General features: G+C 38.4%; 2 protein-coding genes across 3 annotated transcripts; both read left to right on the forward strand.

Moving 5' to 3' along the window:
- Window positions 1-2,852: 2,852 nt before the first annotated feature.
- On the forward strand, window positions 2,853-10,147 carry LOC134817801 (mucolipin-3-like). Of its 2 annotated transcripts, XM_063827132.1 has the most exons (16): window positions 2,853-3,048; window positions 3,292-3,512; window positions 4,377-4,549; window positions 4,722-4,808; window positions 5,052-5,165; window positions 5,533-5,700; window positions 5,949-6,049; window positions 6,697-6,768; window positions 6,960-7,050; window positions 7,416-7,488; window positions 7,594-7,628; window positions 7,933-8,042; window positions 8,579-8,745; window positions 8,904-9,030; window positions 9,263-9,397; window positions 9,701-10,147. In XM_063827132.1, exons 2-16 carry the CDS (start codon window positions 3,455-3,457, stop codon window positions 9,987-9,989), a joined length of 1,800 nt encoding a protein of 599 aa, XP_063683202.1. In that variant the 5' UTR covers window positions 2,853-3,048; window positions 3,292-3,454; the 3' UTR covers window positions 9,990-10,147. The 2 variants fall into 2 exon arrangements, with proteins under 2 accessions (XP_063683202.1, XP_063683203.1); XM_063827133.1 differs by lacking the exons at window positions 2,853-3,048; window positions 3,292-3,512 and adding an exon at window positions 3,610-3,880.
- A 246-nt stretch (window positions 10,148-10,393) lies between these two features.
- On the forward strand, window positions 10,394-17,241 carry LOC134818372 (uncharacterized). Its single transcript, XM_063827888.1, has 4 exons — window positions 10,394-12,338; window positions 12,573-12,805; window positions 12,952-15,468; window positions 15,659-17,241. The coding sequence occupies exons 1-4, from the start codon at window positions 10,397-10,399 to the stop codon at window positions 16,556-16,558; spliced, it is 5,592 nt and encodes a 1,863-aa protein (XP_063683958.1). The 5' UTR covers window positions 10,394-10,396; the 3' UTR covers window positions 16,559-17,241.
- Window positions 17,242-20,238: the final 2,997 nt, after the last annotated feature.

A 20,238-nucleotide genomic window follows, 5' to 3' on the forward strand; every position in this document is an offset into this window, starting at 1 on the left:
ACAAAATATGATACGAGTACCATACAAACGTCCACACTACACAACAAATCCACACTCGTATTCATTTGCAAGGTATCGGAGTAACCTCAGTGAAATAGCAGCGGGAAACTATGCATGTTATAGACTTTGTAGTTACAAAACAAAAACCAAGTGAGATATTACCGCCCAGAAAAACCATGTGATATGAGATGATTCGTTCAATTGACGGATAAGGCTCGATATCATATTCATAAAACGATGCTCTGCAATATTTTTGGAAACCGGAACTGGATTCAGAGGCCGGATCGGGAGTCTGACACGATACGATATTTTTCGAAACATTTTTGTTTGCAAAACTGATCAGAATCGAGTTAAACGTAAATCTTAAGTAACATTGTTCTTAGAGCCTATTCTCAAATATCTCATATATCACGACCTACAATTTTATTGTTGCACAAATGACTTAAATATTTGAATTCTCGTGTGTACAAACCGTAAAAGTCTTCATTAAAATCCAACGTATTACAAGCTGTATTATACAAACTGTCTTTAATATTGTCTACCATTTCTGATTTCATTATGCTGCTGTTCCTGCATATATTGTATATTAATGTTTTCTTGTGATGTGGAAATGGAATCACCGCATATTTTTTGCTTTTCAAAATATAGAAGCTTTTAAAAAGTCTCGATCATGTGCTTCAAAACATGACCACGCCTACAATCTTATATACCTATACAGTATACAGTGTATATACTTATACAGTATACACTATACTCACTATGCAATATATCAATGTATATCAGTATTTTTAGCTTCTACACAAATAAAAGATTAAAGATTGTTGCCATTCTTAAGCCTTTAAGATATAACCCATCTAATACCCACAGATAAGATGGTGGTCAATAACCATGACGACCAGGGTAACCATGACGATACATCGTCCTACTACACCGACACAACAGTTCCATATAGATCAATAGCCACGGAGTGCCTTCCTCCAGCCAACCAATGCGACACACCAACAGACAAACAAACAAGCAGTAGCACTGTTTCCTCGCAAACTAATTTCAGTTGTGAAGGTTCAGATTCCGAGGTCTGGTGCTGTGGTATCAGGAAAAGGAGGAAACCAAAGGATAAAAAACTTCTAATTAGACGAACTTCTAAATCTGACTCCCCGTTTGATAAATTGAGTTTTGAGGAAAAGAAAACTTTTATGGATTTAGTCAAAGAACCACCTGCTTTATTATTTGGTGCAACATACGATCAATTAAAAAACACTAAAAGTGATAGCGGAAGTGACAGCGAAGAAGATGATATCACAATAGATGAAGATGAAACGTCAATGTGTACTGAATCAAAATGTCACTGTGACCATAAAGCAGAACCATCTGATAACTATCAGTTACCTCACGTGGTCACCAATCAGTTCAGTTCATCATGCAGTGTAGCGCAGCACAACACAACGTATCAGCCTAGCAGCGGTGCGCAGCACAACACAACCTTTCAGCCTAGCAGTGGTTCTCAGCACAACACAACCTATCAGCCTAGCAGTGGTTCTCAGCACAACACAACTTATCAGCCTAGCAGTGCAGCTCAACACAACACAACCTATCAGCCTAGCAGTGGTCCTGCTACAAGGTCTCTTACGTGCGATCAGGAAGATAATGGTCAACCCCTGAACTGTGGTGTAACCATGGTAACAGAGTCTAAATTTGTGGATTATACTTGTTATCAGAACCCTATTACAAATTATTCAAATCAGACTAGATGTATGTACGAATCTGGCGGACTTGTTTTCGCAGCTCAAGCTTCGATTGAACGAATAAAGTTTCCACCGAAAGTTCCAGACTTGGCAACCTTCCAGCAAGACCATCAACCAGCTCATCAAACAGAAAATCCAAAGACACAGATGCAAGACTCTGTCAGCTGTTTGGAAGGTATACAATCCCAATCAACCCTCAACGGGCAACAAACCGTAATAAATATTGCTGCTCCAGAAGATGTGGCCACTGAACAACCACCCTGCCCATCTCCTGACATCTCAGAAACAATCCAGGTGTGCAGGAGGCTCAGTAGCACTGTTTCTAACACTTTCTTACCGTGGCAGGTTGAAGGATGTGGTGGCCCGTTTAAAGGAGGTCTAGTAGCTGCGAGTAGAATGGGAACTAAGTCCAGAAGGAGGACTCAAATCAGGGTGGGGCAGAGATTAAGAATCGTCCCTAAAATTTGAAGTAATGTTATTCAGTGTGGTTAATTATTTATGTCGGTCATTGGTAAATTTTGATCATGCACATATATTGTCACCTACTACGTTAATGATTATTTGCACTACGACAATAATATGTAGTTTGCATTTGTTGCCTTATCTATTTCGTGAACACAATGATAACAAATATCTATGAGTCTATGTCATGTATATCATGTATGTTCGAACATATTATTTACAGTAATACCGTTTTTGCTTTTTCACTTTATCATTGCCGGATCAGTTTGTGACTGGGAACTTAGGAACTTGTCTTTTGTCAAAACAACCCAAAATTATGCTGCTTTGATTTAAACTTCTCGGATACGTTCTCCTCATACCTGCAGTGGAGTCAAACCTTTATTTGGGAATAGAACTTTCTGTAACACAATTGTGTATTGTGCCATCCTCATTCCTCAGTGACCTTGCTAGATGGTCATTCAACAAAAATTCAGTCTAAAAAGCGAAATTATTGGGTCGCGGAAAGCTGAAATTTGAAAACTTCCTACTGGTCGTTTTCTCCGGATATACTGCTTCTACTTCTAGTATACAGTAGTGGGCACCACTTAGATTTATGAGCAGCACTGAATCCAAAAAGGATTTATAGGTTGTTCCGAGTTTTACCATACGTTTCAGGTTCATGAGTGCAAAAATGTAAACCTGAGTGTGGGTATTCGGGTATCTGGGTCCTTATCTCAATCTGTAGGAGGAAACGAATAGTATGGCTTCCCAATTCTTTACGAGTACATAAAATGCAGCCAAGTTGATCATGAATGATGATAAGACTTGGATCGATGAAGGGACTGAAGTCGCCTGCACGATAATGGTTATCTCAAATTATACTTTGTGACAATATTTGAATCATTAGGTATTATGTAAGATTAAATTTTATCTCCAGTATGATTTGTAGCATTAAGAACTCCCAGTAAGTTCTATAGCGAGCTGGAAGTGAAGTATTACTTTAAGGAAACATGAATTGAACAATAATTCATAACAATTTCTTATCTCTGATTTGTATTTTATGATGATATATTTGATCTTATGATTGACACCTACAACCTATTTACAGTAACATCTAGATCATGTTGGTACTCACTACTCACTGTTGAAATTGAATCTAAAAAAGATAACTACATGAAATGCTAGCAGAACTACCCTACGTGGTGCAATACATGGTGCTATCAGATTACAATACAGTATACTATCAGATTACCAGAGAAGTCTGAAGTAATATGAATAAAACTGCTCCTTCATCTTATTCTTTCCGCTGCGCATGTGACGGAACATCAGGTAATACGAGCTGTTTTTCAGAATCATGTGCATCATCCGCTCCTTTATAAATTCTTTTATTAGACACTTTGTTATCAGCTGTTTGTAGTAGGTGCCAGTTGGTATTTGTCGTACTTAGCTTCACGTCAATGCAGAATACAGAGTACCTGACTACAGTTTTTAGTACGTTTTTAGTTGCCTTTTGTTGTTTTAGTATTTAGAGAGTTAGTGTTGCGGTATAGATTCAGCTGTCAGCGATAAGTAGCCTTTTATTGTTTTAGTATTTAGTGCGTTAGTGTTGCAGTATAGATTCAGCTGTCAACGATAAGGGATGTCTCATTCTCATAGCATTAACGACGATCATGTTTTGTCAATGCCATATGATGACCGTAAGTTTCAAGGAGAATTTTGACTTTTTGACATCATACCACGATCAAATCCTTCCAAACCCAGTTCAAATTTCTAGTAAACATTGAACTAATACCTAAACCAACAAATTCTAGTTGCTGTTTTAATATTGCCAAATCACGTTTGCGATGTGAATAAAATGGTCCTCAAGTGTCAACTTAAAATTTGTTATGCACTAACACTATTAACATCACTTGAAATCCACCAACGCTATTAACATCACTTCACATCCACCAGTACAAGATCAATTTTACCCCGGCACCTAAAGTTTTATATGTGTTGTATAGCACCAGTTCACCTGATCAATACTCCTTCAGGTAGAGGCAGCTCGCAGATAGCACCAGTTCACCTGATCAATACTCCTTCAGGTAGAGGCAGCTCGCAGATAGCACCAGTTCACCTGATCAATACTCCTTCAGGTAGCTGGTAGAGGCAGCTCGCAGATAGCACCAGTTCACCTGATCAATACTCCTTCAGGTAGAGGCAGCTCGCAGATAGCACCAGTTCACCTGGTCTCCCCTCCCCGGCTATACAAGCTGCCTCGTGCTGTCTCCACATCTGAGGGTACCAGCTCCGATACATCAGACTCTGATACCTCTGATAACTCTCGGTGCCCTTTCCTTAATAAGGAACATCTCCCGGAGTTTCAGGTTTGAGGAATTGAGTTTTTGCCAGTGCCAACTTTGATAAAAAACACATGGATAATCATGATCAAGGAGACGATTTCATTTTTTCATAGAGTAGCGCTGTTGTTAAAGACATAGATACTGTGATTTTATTATCATTTCTAAGACAAAAGCAAAAGTTAAAGCAAACATTCAGGCAATGAGAGATCAGTTGAGAGATTTCTTCAGAAACAAAAATAGAATGGAACAGCTCACAAAACGCCCATGGATTTTCCTGCTACAGGTTTGCCTGAAACTTAGAGCTTTTTTAAAGAATAGCCCAGAATATACAAATTAATGTGATATAAATCATCCTTTTTTTAATTACTTTCTTAGATGTGTTAACATAGAAATTGATAATCATTTCAGTTTCTAAAGTTATGCCTGATCACGGCGATGCTGTTAACATAGATTGATAATCATTTCAGTTTCTAAAGTTATGCCTGATCACGGCGATGTTGTTAACATAGATTGATAATCATTTCAGTTTCTAAAGTTATGCCTGATCACGGCGATGTTGATCTCACTCACTGATAACAACTACGGTATCAAGAACGCTGTACACCAGATAAAGGAGGCCGTTTCAAGTCTCTTAATAGAGGTGGGCGACATAAATACATATTACATATACAGTAAAACTCCGATTTACCGTGCCCCGATTTAGGGCTTAACATGCATAATGTAAACAAACAGAACCCCGATTTACCGTGAACCCCGTTTCAAGTCTCTTGATAGAGGTGGGCGACATACGTTGACCAGGTATATTTGAGCTATTCAATATGACACCAAACTGTGAGAAGAGTAGGTATTGTAGCTGTAAAGACGTGAAGTGTATACTGTATACTGTATACTTTATACTGCATACTCAACAGCTGAAATAGCTGATCAACAGCTGAAACAGCTGCGTAAACTGCTTGTATGCAGGAGTGTTTGATTGTGCATCATGTGTGTGAACTTTGATTTCTCAGGACTACGACCCTACAGTGGAGCCAAAAGATAGGAAAGTATACAGCTTCGATCAACTGGAAAACATGGCTAACCACGCTTTGGGAGAGTACTTTTGCTTGTCGGACACAGCTATATCGCTACTCGGATACCCTAATGGGCTCCGTCCTGAGATACCACCCCCAGTTGAGGTTAATTATTATTTTAGAGAGATAAATAGTGTTGTACTTGTGATTAGGAATCGCACATATTTGATGGCTTGATGGAATGAACTGGTTAAAGTGTAATCAAGTTATGTTCCGCAAATTTTCGCCAAACTTAAAAATTTCAAAGTTTTATTTTTAAAGTTACCTCACCGAATTTGTATATGTTTCATAATTTGCAACTCATATTTTACCTTGTGTCATATACGGCAAAATTTTAATATTTTGGATTTCAGATAAGCATTGAACACTTCGCAAATGTAACCATTGATAGCCAATGGAATGTTAGTCTGAATGAGACAATCCAGAACTTTACTACCAGTGTTAGTTGTCACATGTAAGTAATCCAGAACTTTACTACCAGTGTTAGTTGTCACATGTAAGTAAATCCAGAACTTTACTACCAGTGTTAGTTGTCACATGTAAGTAATCCAGAACTTTACTACCAGTGTTAGTTGTCACATGTAATTAATCCAGAACTTTACTACCAGTGTTAGTTGTCACATGTAAGTAATCCAGAACTTTACTACCAGTGTTAGTTGTCACATGTAAGTAATCCAGAACTTTACTACCAGTGTTAGTTGTCACATGTAAGTAATCCAGAACTTTACTACCAGTGTTAGTTGTCACATGTAAGTAATCCAGAACTTTACTACCAGTGTTAGTTGTCACATGTAATTAATCCAGAACTTTACTACCAGTGTTAGTTGTCACATGTAAGTAAATCCAGAACTTTACTACCAGTGTTAGTTGTCACATGTAAGTAATCCAGAACTTGACTACTACTAATCAGCTTACAGAATTAGCGGTCACCCATAACGCGGAATCACGGTCACTTGTCAAAACAAATTCAGCTCCCATCAGTTTCCACATCTTAATATTTTTATTTCAAAATTCAAATAATCTTTACATCAATGTATTACAGTTATATTTATAAAAGACCACAATATCTCCTGTGAGGCAAAATATCTGTTCACATTATAGGTGTGACTATACGTGCGTCAATAGGAGCAGGGACAGGATATCAGCCAGACAATTCTCACTGGGATTGCAAAAGTAAGTCAGTATTTATATTTTATAGTTATGATATTACGGACTTGTATAAGACGTTTGGTATTTCTCAAACAAGGGTTCCTGGTTCTGGAACCTTATAATTGATGATAAAATATGACTCATTTTTCAAAAAATATTTGTAAAAACCGGATACTTCGTATCCAGTTTTTGCTTCAGACATTTTTATTTTTCAGATACAAGATGCTATTTCCCCTTCAGTTGCTACTTATCGGATATCTTAGCAGACCTCACTGTGTCGCGCTAAAGTATGAGATCATATTTTCGGTGAGCTTTTTATTGTGAAGATTTGTTTTGCACTAAGTGTACTAGCAGTAAACGGAAACCCGTCGTACGGACTATTAGTCCTGCTTTGAACGCCCTCCATAAAGTTAAGTTTTCGTGCCCTTGTGTAACATACAGCGATCGAACTTCACCATGACTTCAACCTGCATTATACGTAAGTAAGATATCATGTACATTTTAATCCGGTATGTATTCTATAGTTTTAAATTAATTCGCTAGCCTTTAAAGTTGATTCAAACTTAATATTTATAAATATTACCTCTTCAGCCCTCACTCTCCCGGTATCAGGGTACAGGAGTGTAGTTACCAGGGCAACTAGTTAATATTTATAAATATTACCTCTTCAGAATTCTTTAGAGACAGGACTAGAGACAGACTTATGGATGCACTACGATTTTGGGGAGTGCAAATCAAATCCAGGTTCAAAATATTTTCATCAGCAATTTGTTCATCACAATTGAATATTCGTCAGCTTTTCTAAAATTTTCTAAAAACTTGTTCATGTTCCAATCTGAAATTCTGCAGATAACATGGACGACGAAGTTAAGTACTATAACTATGTGAGTATCCATTTAAACAAGCTAAGTAGATCAAATAGATGAGATAAAGGTAGAAATTGCGTTTAGTGTTTAGAGAAACCGTGAATAGCTCAATTCTTAGATTACCAGTTTAAATTCTGAATGACTTGCAATATGAAAAAAAAAAACCAGACAAAGCAGGATTGAAAGTTTTATCATCCCAAAAGCTCAATAGCTCTCGGTCTTAAATCTGATAAAACTAAAAAGTGTTAGTAACACTGATATTATAATATATATGAGTGTTATAGAAGTATAAGCATCCCAACTGAAGCAATAAAACTTTCAGATAGCTCTCGATGTATCTGTAATGCTGCTGAGCATTGCCTCTACAATTACTGTCATCAGAAAAATGATACTTGCCTTCCAACTTTACGTCAAAACTCAAACCTTTATGGGGTAAATAAAATATAAACAAATTTTATTCACTTTCGGATTCAACGGCACTAGAAACATTTGCAAATCAAACCGACTTGTTCCATGTATCTTTGATTGATAAGCTCCAAATTTGTACCTATCGACTGCTGCATAGATGTGTTAACAATCTTATTCAAGAATATGATGGTTATGAATAAGCGCGATTATCAAGATAACCCTTATCTTCAGCAAGACATACAAAATACGTTTGAATAAACGAGAGAAGCACCTGTTCGTTAAATACTTAACTACTTATCTTCAGCAAGACATACAAAAGACGTTTGAATAAACGAGAGAAGCACCTGTTCGTAAATTACCCTTATCTTCAGCAAAACATACAAAAGACGTTTGAATAAACGAGAGAAGCACTTGTTCTTAACCCTTATCTTCAGCAAAACCCACAAAAGACGTTTGAATAAACGAGAGAAGCACTTGTTCTTAACCCTTATCTTCAGCAAAACCCACAAAAGACGTTTGAATAAAAGAGAGAAGCACCTGTTGATAACCTTTGTCTTCAGCAAAACGTACAAAAGACGTTTAAATAAACGAGAGAAGCACCTGTTCGTGAACTACTGGTTTGTGTGTATCTTACTGGCGGATATGTTGTTATTCACTGCTGCTGTACTCAAACTATGTATTGATATTGGAACTGCTTACAATTTCGACATGTGTACTCTATTTTTAGGTAAGGCTTCGGCAAGCTTGATAAGTTTATGGATGCTTTCATTATTCCTTAATTACGTAACACCGTTTTCTGTCTTGTTTCCTCTTTTGTTTCAAATACTTCAAGATTTTTAAGATTTCACTTCATCTAAATAAACTACAACTTAAATCTTTTATCAGGTATTGGAGTTTGGTTATCATATCTTGGACTGTTGCGCTATCTCTTCTTTGATAAGCACTATTCAATGATCCTGAACACTATTGTTCTGGCTTTACCACATCTTGCTCGCTTCATGATATGTGTCATGTGAGTACCCACTATTTAACCTTTGCTCGTAACATTCGAGTTTAACCATAAGCAGAAATTCCGTAACCTGAACTTCTTAATTCAAAGTCCTACACCAAGTTTAAATCATCTCTTCTTTTTATATTATTATATTAGAAGTTCTGCACTGCAAGAGTGCAAGTTTAAAGTTTTATGTTTTTGTTAAATCCCCGAACTGGTAACCGTATAAAAATCCTAATTATTGATATTTCAGCATTGTTTCCCTTGCTTATATATTCTGTGGATGGCTTGTCTTGAGTCCATATAACAGGAAATTTACAACTTTTTGGGTCACCATGGAGACTCTCTTTTCTCTACTCAATGGTGACGATATGTTTGCAACATTCGAGTAAGAATAATATAATCAGTAAAGTTTTTTTTTAAATACGAGTATAATTCTAACAATAAAATGCTACATTCTTTCGAAATCTGTTAATTTCTGATACGACATCCACATTTTACAAGCTTTAGACTCATCCAGAACCCATGATTAACATTTAAAAACTGCCACCCTCAGACCACAGGGACAAAAGGATTTCGCGATTATTTTGGCCAAAAATCGCGATACCGCGAATTTTAACAGACTATACATTAAACTATACATAAAATTTGTCGCAAATAATGGGATCTAAATCTTAAACCCCTCCCCCAGTTTAGTGAAGACGAGATCAATGATAGCAACCCAGCAAATCATACTGGTATTCTCTCGAATATACCTTTACTCTTACGTCTGCTTCTTCATCTACGTCGTCTTGTCCCTCTGTATATCCATCATAGAGGATGCCTATACGATTGTCTCAAATTACCGTAGTGACAGTTGTCCTTGGTTACAGGACAGAGGCTTGTTTCCTGAATTTGCTACCAGCTGGGAGCAGAACCTTCTGCGGACGGATTTGAGGCATAATTCCAGGCATTCCAGGCATGATTCCAAGACTTGTTAATCTCTGTTAGAACACTACAGATACATTGTGATTTTTTTGATGATTGTGATTTTTTTGTGTGATTCATGCACAGTGAACTGACTTTTCAACTGTCAGATTGTATAATAATTGTATATACTTTTCAATTTTGTACTTTGCTATTGTTGTTCGTTTAAAAAGTCCTCTTATTTCAGTCTAAATCAGAATATGCAAATCAAATTGCCCATACATTATAATATAGAAGTATAGAGATGAGGTTGTGAATCAATTAAAAATGTCTCAATTCAAACCGACGAAGCTGTATTCCAAAGCCCTAATTCACAAACAAAGCCTCCCAACACATCCCTTTGTTCGCTGAAATTATCCTCTGTACGGTTGGACTAACCCAGCCAAAACCGAGACTACATGGTGAACACACCACTCTGGCCATGTTCAAGTTGCTGTTGTTTGTGCTGCTGATCGAATATGGATTATCAGTTACGTGTGGCGGGTCCTGGGAAAGCAGATGCGCTGTTAAGGTTGGGAGCCAGCATACAGAGCCACTGTACAATGTCACCCTGGGCTCTCACTCCGGTATGGTGTCACTGAGCATTAGGGTAGATGAAGAGGAGGTTAACTTCAATGCTACATTGTTCAGTCTAGCCCTGATCGGTAGGAATGGCTCAGATTCAACCTTAGCTCTTGGAGAAAGCGGCAGTTTATTGTTGACAATCGGCGAAGGAATTTATTCTACTCATCTTAGAAGGTGCAAAGGCCACTGCAGCATTCACATCGGTTGGAGAGAATCTTGCCACCAGAAAGTGGAAGAGAGACATCATGATGACGAAACGTACATTTCTCTAAGCAAGCGACCTGTTTTAGAGGACTTTGAGGGATATAATTTGTCTTTTGTTCAATCCCACGGGTCTGGGTTTACAGTAACCGATTTGTTTGTGTTTGATTACTTTACTGCACACCCAGACATGCCTGGGTTTCAGGAAGAACCCGAGGTCAAGAACCGAACTGCCACTTTCCGACGCAGGGTTTTTAACGCATTAAAGCCTGAGGAAAAATCAAATGACGAAGAAGCCTTTCTGAAGTGGGACAATGTGACAGAAGGGTGCTGTCAGGAAAACTCAAGCTTCTCGCTCGTAAAGAACATGGAGTGGTATTCTCGCATAAAGGAAGGGGTGTTAGTGTTTGGAAAATTAAGGGAGAAAAGATACAGAGGGTCATCAGTGATAAATCATCATTTACCCCAGTGTGGAAGTGGATGTTTTCTATCAAAATGCACAGTCAGAGTAGGAAACCATTCTTCAGACCCCCTTTATAATCTGACACTTAGTTCCCGCTCCGGCATGGTATCAATGGACATCAGAGTTGGTGAGGATCACGTCAAAGCTACATTGTTTCGTTTAACAATGGTTGGTCGGGAAATACCGGAACTTAGTTTAGCCCTGGGAGAGAAGGGTGCTCTGAAGATTGGAGCACGGACTGGAGCTAGAAGTCTAAGAAGCTGCCTGCACGGCCACTGTCGCATAAACATAGGGTGGAGAGAATCCTGCTACGAGAAAATTGAGGAGAGGTACCATGATCATGAGATCAACATCCTTGTAAACGGACCACTTGACTCAGAGGCCTTTGAAGGATATGAAATATCTTTAGTAATCCCACATGGATCCCATTTCTGGATAAGGGACCTGGTAGTGTTTGACTTCTACACCTCCCACCAAGACATGCGGCGTCAAGTGTTCGAGTCTGAGAGAAAACCAGACAACCAAATAACTTCACTTAAGTGGGAGGACGTGATCAATAAGTATTGCTGTCGGACCGATGACTCTAATTTCTTCCTTGAAAATGACATGGAGAGGGTATTCCCGTACCACGGTCTAGCTCCACCATCAGAGGATATTGTGGTGGAATATCGTAAGGGCAACAGAAGTGATAGTTGGTCACACCAGAATACTTCCCTTTACATGAACATGGACAGTGACCAGGGTATAGAAAAGGGTAAGCCAGGTAAAGAATGTCATTTCAACCACCGCTATTTAGTTGAAGAGGCACTCACTATAAACGGAACTCTTCTGAAACAGTTCTCCATCTGCTTTGAAATGGTTGCAGCAACTGCCACGTCTCACTTGAACATCATTCACTTTGTCACCTCATCTTACAAGTCTATTACCGTCATGATGGATAAGGGATTACTGCACCTGCTCAGAGATTTGGAAGATTCCCATATAGTCAACATACCTGACGGGGGTAAGACTGTGGTGTGTTTTACAGTAGATATAACCTACAACCAGAACACTACCTTTATAGTGCACATCCAAGATAGAAACGGAGGTTGGGAGGAACCTAAAACTTACTCTTTCGGATGGTACTGGATTGTGGGTAAGCATTGCAACTTGATTTTAATTAATTACTAAATAATTAATTAATTAAATAATTAATTAATTAATTAACCCAGTAATTAAGCTATAATTAGAGTCGTCTATCTATCCATGTCTTTGTGATACAAATAAGGATATCGTTGATGTCAAATAGTAATTTGTTGTTTTCGAACCAGTTTGGTGCATGACTAAACATCTTAATTATTGGTCACATCATAGAATATTCATTTTTCAGGGCAAGATGACAATCAGGTCACAGTTGGTTTAATGGAAATAGGCACAGCAAAACACGTTAAGATATCAAACATAGCCATCTGGAAGAAAGTATTGAGTAAAACAGAACGAGACCTCTACCTGACGGACCCTTACGCACCCTCCTCCGCGAAATGGAAGAACTGGGATGAAATGTTGGAAGCGGTTGTTACCAGTGAAGAGTTGGGACCTTTCTTCACTGACTCCAGACTCCAGGTGATAAATCATTACTCCAGGTGATAGATTATTACTTTTAAATTTGATGGAGAAATAGTTATTTTTCCATGTAGTGTGATGATACTTTGTAGACATTAGTGATGATGTTATGTCATAATTTTTACTTTACTTTACTTTACTTTTAGGTGATAACACCCTCAGAAGAAGAAGGATGTGAAAGTGCATTAGCTCTCCCCGCCCACGTGCAGTGCCCACAGTCTTGTGAGTACATTCCGTACTGGGAGAACTGCCGGACTCCCTGCATTGATGGAACTACCCTGTGTGAGGAGGAGGAACAGTTTTATAACAGTGGAATTGATCTTAATAAGGTTATAACCCACAAGGAATTAGGTGTAAACTTGCTGCAGAACATCGTTAACGTTACTCTCTGTGTAGCAGTGAAGGGTTGGATGTCAGGGACAATACTAAACTACGGAGACAGATCCCTACACCTCCATATACAGTCTACTGAGTCAATCCTTGTTATCGTACACAAATCGCACTTTGTGTTCTTTCCTGTCCAGCTAGTCGCACAAGAGATCCACAGATTATGCATTAGACTCGTGAACGGAAGAGTATCCGCGTACACTGGTGGTTTTGAGTTAAAGGACAGTTCATTCCAGGATAAAATCCCTCACAATCACAAAACATTTGGGAAAGGAGAGGTGTCCTTGTTCGTGAGCTCTCAAGATGATACTCCAGTAGGTGGCCATGTTTACGGTCTTAACATTTGGGAGAGAGGTCTGACTGACGACGAAATGGCAATCTTCTCCACGTTGCATCAGTGCCTGAGCCAAAGAAACACACTGCTATCTTGGGGGGAGGTAATAGCTGCTTTGGAAGATGAAGAAACTTTGCTTAGCTCCCAGTTTTGTGATAACAATGGTTTTGGACTGAACTTTTTAGATTTGAACGAAATAGAGGAATTTTATCCACCCCCAAGTTTAGGTAAAACCACCTACCTGATAACAGCAGAACAGATTGGAGGGGATTCACAGGACACAAATAACATTACAACATTTTCTCTTGGAGTACGCGATGAGCTTTGCCTAACCGTCCCTGATGTGCACACTGGCAAGAAATTTAAAATAATATTCGGTCTCGAGAACCCAGTCGGACTGTCTCACCGTGTGTTAGACATCGAAAGAGTACATAAGTGGGAGAGAATTGTGGAATCCGTGTGCTTCTTCTGCAGAAAAACTTACCTTCAAATAGATCTAGATTTACTTGAAGACGAAAAAAGAATATGTTTAAGAGATGCTAGAAAGTCTAAGGGATCTATTGCAGGTTTTGCCGTAACTAAATCAACAGGCCTAACTATAAACAAAATAATGATGGTTGAAGCAAAAACAGATTGGGCGTGTACAAGCAGTGAATTTGACGAACACCGCCTATACGGAACCTTCATTTGGGGTTCTACGGACACATTTTCAGATGCCATTTGCCCCCATGGGAAAAAGGCAAACAACCTCTTTATAGCATATGCTCAAAGACGGTGCTTGAACAACACATATCAAAGTGATATACAACACAGTGGGTACAAGCAATGCCAGTTTAAATCTCAAGGTGACAACCTTCAGTTCCTGCTGGATACTGTGGATCTGGATAAGGATGACAACGTGCTCAACGGTAAGGATCTTAGTGTGGCAGTTTCCAGGGCAGTTGCGGACAATCATGCTGACTCTAAGATTGATCCTAAGCTCTTTAAGACAACTCTTGCCCACATTGAAAAGACGCTTGGTGAGACGAGGATGGAAGAGGATGACATTTGTTGGTTCATGGACATTTTCAACGCTTTTTATAAATCTCCCCAGGTAGATCTTTTTCCAGCATTCAAAATTAGATTCATGCCGGATTTTGTAAAGGGTTACTATGGTAACACCGCCAAATGTGGTGGGGAGGTGTGGCAGACCACTTTGGATTTGGGGGCTGGAGAGACAACTTTGAGTTGTTCAAGTAGGGAAGCACCTTTTTGCTCAAGCTCCGTGAAAGATGAGGAATATAATGTAACGATGAAGTTTGAACAGATTAGTAGTCAAAACGCTGTGGTGACATTCTTTAAAAATATTTCGGTAGACGGCAGCAAAGCTTTCTCCAATGAAATAAAAAGGGAAAAGCTTAACTTGGAAGTTCGTGTGATATCTGACATCATCAGTGTTTATGTTGAGGAAAAGGAGGACGAAAAACGTAGTACGGATAAAAAGAATAGTGATCAGCTTAAAGTTATTTATACCTTCAGAAACGTAGAGGGAGAAAGGTGGAAGAATCCCTACTGTGTTCAGGAAAATATATTGCCCACGATAGTAACTAAGCTAGCAACTACAAAGGATTTGAAGAAAGATGACAAAAAGAATAATTTATATGAGTGGAGCATCAAAGGTGTTTTTCTTGCTTCACGGACAAAAGAAAAAGTAGAATGTGAAGGACTCGGAGGAGATCAAACTGTTGCTCTTGTTTATAATACCCAACCTCACGATCAAAGAACCGGTAAACAAAAGCTGATCATCAAACTAACGGAAGGTCTCGTGATCCTCCTTCTGCTCTGTACGGCTCTGATATCCGCTAGCAGGATCCATAACTGTTTAACGGCTGGGAACACAATGGCGGTGACATGTGTGCTGTATTCTACCTACTACCTGGTTCATCTTCTCTGTGACACCGAGGTTCATTTTGAAGATATTTCATTGACTGTTTCTCTTCAAAATATTTTTATGAAATATGAATTAATAATGACATGAATGATCATCATTTATAAGTTTTTTTAATCAAATATATCGAACAATCGAACGATTAAACAATTTAGGAAATTAAAATGAAACTCAATAACAACTTCTAACAATTCCGTCTCCCCAGGGTACCAGGAACAGCGTGTTAGCTTGCTGGCAGTGTGGAGCGCTCCAAATGTTCCTCCTCCTCTCTGTAAGTATCTTCATCCTGTGTGCGGCTGCAGGTCTTCATGTAGCCGTGGAGGACAGCTACGATGTTGAGTTCTTCATCAGTAAATCTTCGGTTCTGTCTCTTGGGATACCCTTGATGTTTGTGGCTTGTCTGGGGATAGCTGACCTGTTGACGAGCAAGCAGTATACTTCACTGTTCCTGACTGCAGACTCTCTGACGGACGAGAGCCCCCTGGGATGCAGGATATCCCTGCCTCTGAGATACGGTGTTGTTGTTGCTCCTCAGCTCTTCTTCATGGTCGTCACATTTGTTGTGCTCTACAGACTGAAGATGAACATCCTAGGAGAGAAATACGAGGAGGAGAAGCTAGAGAAAGCCACGAAACACCTCTCGTTTATACACGCTCTGCTGATGGTGGTCATCATGTTCAGCATCAACAGTGCTATTACCGCTACCTCTGTTACCTCTCAAGATGGGGTCCTCATCTACATTTACGTGGCCTTCAACCTCTTACAAGCAATAACAATATTCTACTGTATCGGGTTCCATTGTACCCCTCTGGTCAGCTACATGACAGATTCTGCTAAAAGGAGAAGAGAGGCCTTGATCCAGGACATGGCTGATCAGGACTCCAAGACGTCCATTGATGAATCCGAATATGAATTCGACTCGGAAACCTCCAGCAAGGCCACGGACTTCTCTTGGACGACTGGAACGAGTATGACTGTCGACTCAACCAGGGAGAATCTCAGTGTCATCAACGATGAGTACATCCAACAAGAGAGCACGCCACATATGGAGAGTAAAGGATTAGGATTTTCAAAACGCGTCTCATTTTACAAGGAAGACGATTAAAACATTTCAATGGGATAGAGAGTAAAAAAATTATAAGATAAATGGACGATTATTTTGAGTTTTCATTACTTTTTGACAACGTCCGATCGTATTGATTGCTGAACGTATCAGGGTTTTAGAAACGTTTGTAGTATTTAATGATGAGCGAAACGTTTCCTTTTTTTCTGATTCTCTGAAATGACGTAATTTATTTAAAAAGTTGATATACTAAAACGTTATACACTTTCGATGAAGTTCATGTATCATTACGTATGAATGTGAGAATTCTTTTCGAGATCTTAAAAACATTTTCGCCATTCTTGTCCAGCAGGTCAAATAATAATAAAAATTGCAATAAAATTTTAAAGAGCTGAGATTATATTACAATCTTGACATTTAGAGATGAAATATATCCGAGAGCAATGAGAAGAACCTTAGCCCCTGGATCTACTCAATGACAGAATTGTTCCTGACAATTTATCAGCTGACTGTGGAATAAAAGGGGCGCTGGTGGTGTTGATTACATATCGATTATTTTTAGGATCAATTCTTCACAAGAATCGTAAAAGTTTAGTAATATTTGAGTAGCTGTGGATATAACCATAAGCCTTTCAGAATTTACTTGTATTTTTCCGGACAGTCACTGTCATTTGAAGAAGTCAAATTGCTGCGTTTTTACTTTTTATCATTCACCTTTTCAATTGAAATTCTTGAAATTATATGGGGACATTAAAACGTTATTGAGACGTATAAAGTATTTCGCCCGGCATCCAGTCATTGTGAGAACCTGTATAGCTTAGAATAAGCTTGGAATAAGATAAGAATAAGATAAGAATAAGCTTAGAATAAGCTTAGAATAAGCTCAGAATAAGCTCAGAATAAGCTCAGAATAAGCTCAGAATAAGCTTAGAATAAGCTCAGAATAAGCTCAGAAGAAGCTTAGAATAAGCTTAGAATAAGCTTAGGACAAGCTTAGAATAAGCTTGGAATAAGCTTAGAATAAGCTCAGAATAAGCTTAGAATAAGCTTAGAATAAGCTTAGAATAAGCTTAGAATAAGCTTAGGACAAGCTTAGAATAAACTTAGAACAAGCTTAGAATAAGCTCAGAATAAGCTTAGAATAAATTATTGACCACATGATATCCAGCTGAATACGTCTGAGACCATATTATAGTCAAGATAAATTATATTTTACCAATAAATAGTGTTGCTTTATGTATCAATATTTAGTGTTAATAAAGCTATTTATTACTAATACAAGATCTTAAATCTGTCCGGCACTAACATTTTTAAGGGTAAACCATGTCATGATGCTTAGCTATTCACGTTATTTCCATAGATTATCAAATGTACAGAATCCGTATACCCATTCTTTGGGCGTATTTAATCGATTCGATTCAAAATTAAACTCAAAATCTTTCAATCAAATTCAAATAAAATATCGAATAAATTCCGTGTTGGAGATTTTCCGTAGAGCCCATCATCGATCGTCACGTCTTTTCTTGACTGTTGCCGGGGTGATGTCCAACTTAGGGAATAACTTGACAGAATCCGCACGTGGCCGGACACTCAAAGTTAGCGATAGTGTTTATCCAACATTGTTTGTGGAGCTTGTAGTTAGCACACCCCACTACACTGGGCTTGTCTTTACACTCACAGAAGCCACAGGAGGCCTTGCAGTTGTGGAACAGAACCTGACTCGGGTCATTGAAACACTTTCCTGCTTCCTTAAAAAATGCACAATTATTCATGGCGTCTTTACACGTGCAAACGCCGCAGGAAAGTGGGCATACTATCCTGTATTGAGGCGATACACAGAATCCCTGTTTAGCCATCTTATCGCAGTCAGTGTTGAGGTCGGTACATCCTTCAGTAGGTGCAGCTTGGGTTGTAGCTACTAGAGCAATGGTGATCGTTAGAAAAAACAACATGTTCAAAAGGTAAAGACTCTCCAGGGATGTCCTTATTTTATAGTTTCTATATGTCACCAGGTGATCAATGTACAGTGGCAATCAAGTAGAATGGAGTGATGCGCCTTTTTTGTTCCATTCAAAAGGGTCAAGAAATGAAGTAAAAGGCACGATCACTTCATCAGTTAATGTTAAAATATTTTGTATCAGATTCCCCTCAGATGTTAAGTTTTTAACTTGGTTAAAGTGATTACTCTTTATTAAAAAATCGTGAAGCTGGCTGAAGAGTGTAATTGATTTAACGGTTAAGCTCTGTCGATCTGAAGGGCGGGAGTGCTCTTTGTGCTCTTTGTGCTGTAGTACTAGTCCGTGACTTTTCCTTCACCAGATGTTAATATCCTGCTATTTTTCGTCAAAAATCCGTTTTTAACCATAAAGCTCTCACTCTACCAATTTCACCTGTTTTTATAGGGCAAGTGTAGAAAAAATCTTATTCTCAGCAACTACATGTTACCATGATAGTAAAAGGACATATTTAAAGGTATAATTTACTAATATAATAATCATTATTCCGTTCCATAAGGAGTTCTTGTTACGTGTCCAACAGTAAAACTGCTGGAACTTGGAAGATGTAGTAAAGTAGCAAGCTATGTAATCTATACTAATAATCCCAAAAAATCTGTGGGTGTGTATGTCCGTCTGTCTGTCTGTAATTTACGAACGGTTTAATCAAGAAAACGGTAAGATTTACGGGACTTACTTTTGGGTTTTTTCGGTGCCGAAAAACTCTGACCGACCAAGCCAAATGATTAAGGTTTTTCAAATCGGTCGGTGGTAAGTGGTTTAATTGATCATTTTGTAACCCAAATGTGATACTAAACTCTAAAGTGTCTTTCCCTGTTTCCCTCTCTCTCCCCTCATAACTTCATAATAGATTTTCTATATAATTAGATAATTTGGCAGGGGACCTCAAGATTGCCTATCAAGTATTACTATTAGATACGTGAGGGGCATTCAGAATTAAATTGCGGTGTGTTTGGACTGAGCGAGTTCATACTTTCGCACCGTTTTAACCACGAAAATTTAATGCGTTTTTTATAATATAATAGGCGGGTTTATACTTTTGCATTTCAACTGCGATAGTGAAGTCCCGCAGTAGGCATGGGTAATCTAGTCTTATAAAGTTATAATATAGAAGTAAGCTATATTATATATACTCCAGTAGCAGGGAATAGTTGAGTGTGCACTTCGATGTACACGATTTATGACAACACAAGGTTGTTTGTTAGATCATTCTTAACCAAAATCGTTTAGGTACGCAATTTGTGTCGCTAGACATAACCCTACAGGGCAAATTTTCTAAATTACCCTCAGTCGCGTATACGGGATTTTTGTATTTCAGCTCCTAAAGGTCATAGAGACTTGAATTTTAGCTTAAAATTACCGCAATGGCCACATTTATATGCAAGTTATGAAGCAACATAAGGTCTCCAGAGCTTCGTTTTATAGATATTGACAAAAAACTGTTTTTTTTTTTCTCAGCGAACCAAAAATGGCACTGAATTTTGATAACTTGAACTAGGAAGGTCGTAGAGACTTGAACTTTAGCTTAAAATGACCGCAAACATCATATTTATATACAACTTATAAAGCAATATAAGCCCTTTAATGCTTATTTGTTGAGATATTGACAAAAATCAGTCATTTTGGCTACACGTGTGAGGAAAAATACCAAATTGGGCAACTACTTCGGTCTTTTTTTTGACAAGTTTTGTGCTCAAGTTATTAAAA

The sequence above is a fragment of the Bolinopsis microptera genome, chromosome 7, assembly GCF_026151205.1.
Source record: "Bolinopsis microptera isolate Bmic1 chromosome 7, MBARI_Bmic_1.0, whole genome shotgun sequence".
Classification (NCBI taxonomy): Eukaryota; Metazoa; Ctenophora; class Tentaculata; order Lobata; family Bolinopsidae; genus Bolinopsis; species Bolinopsis microptera.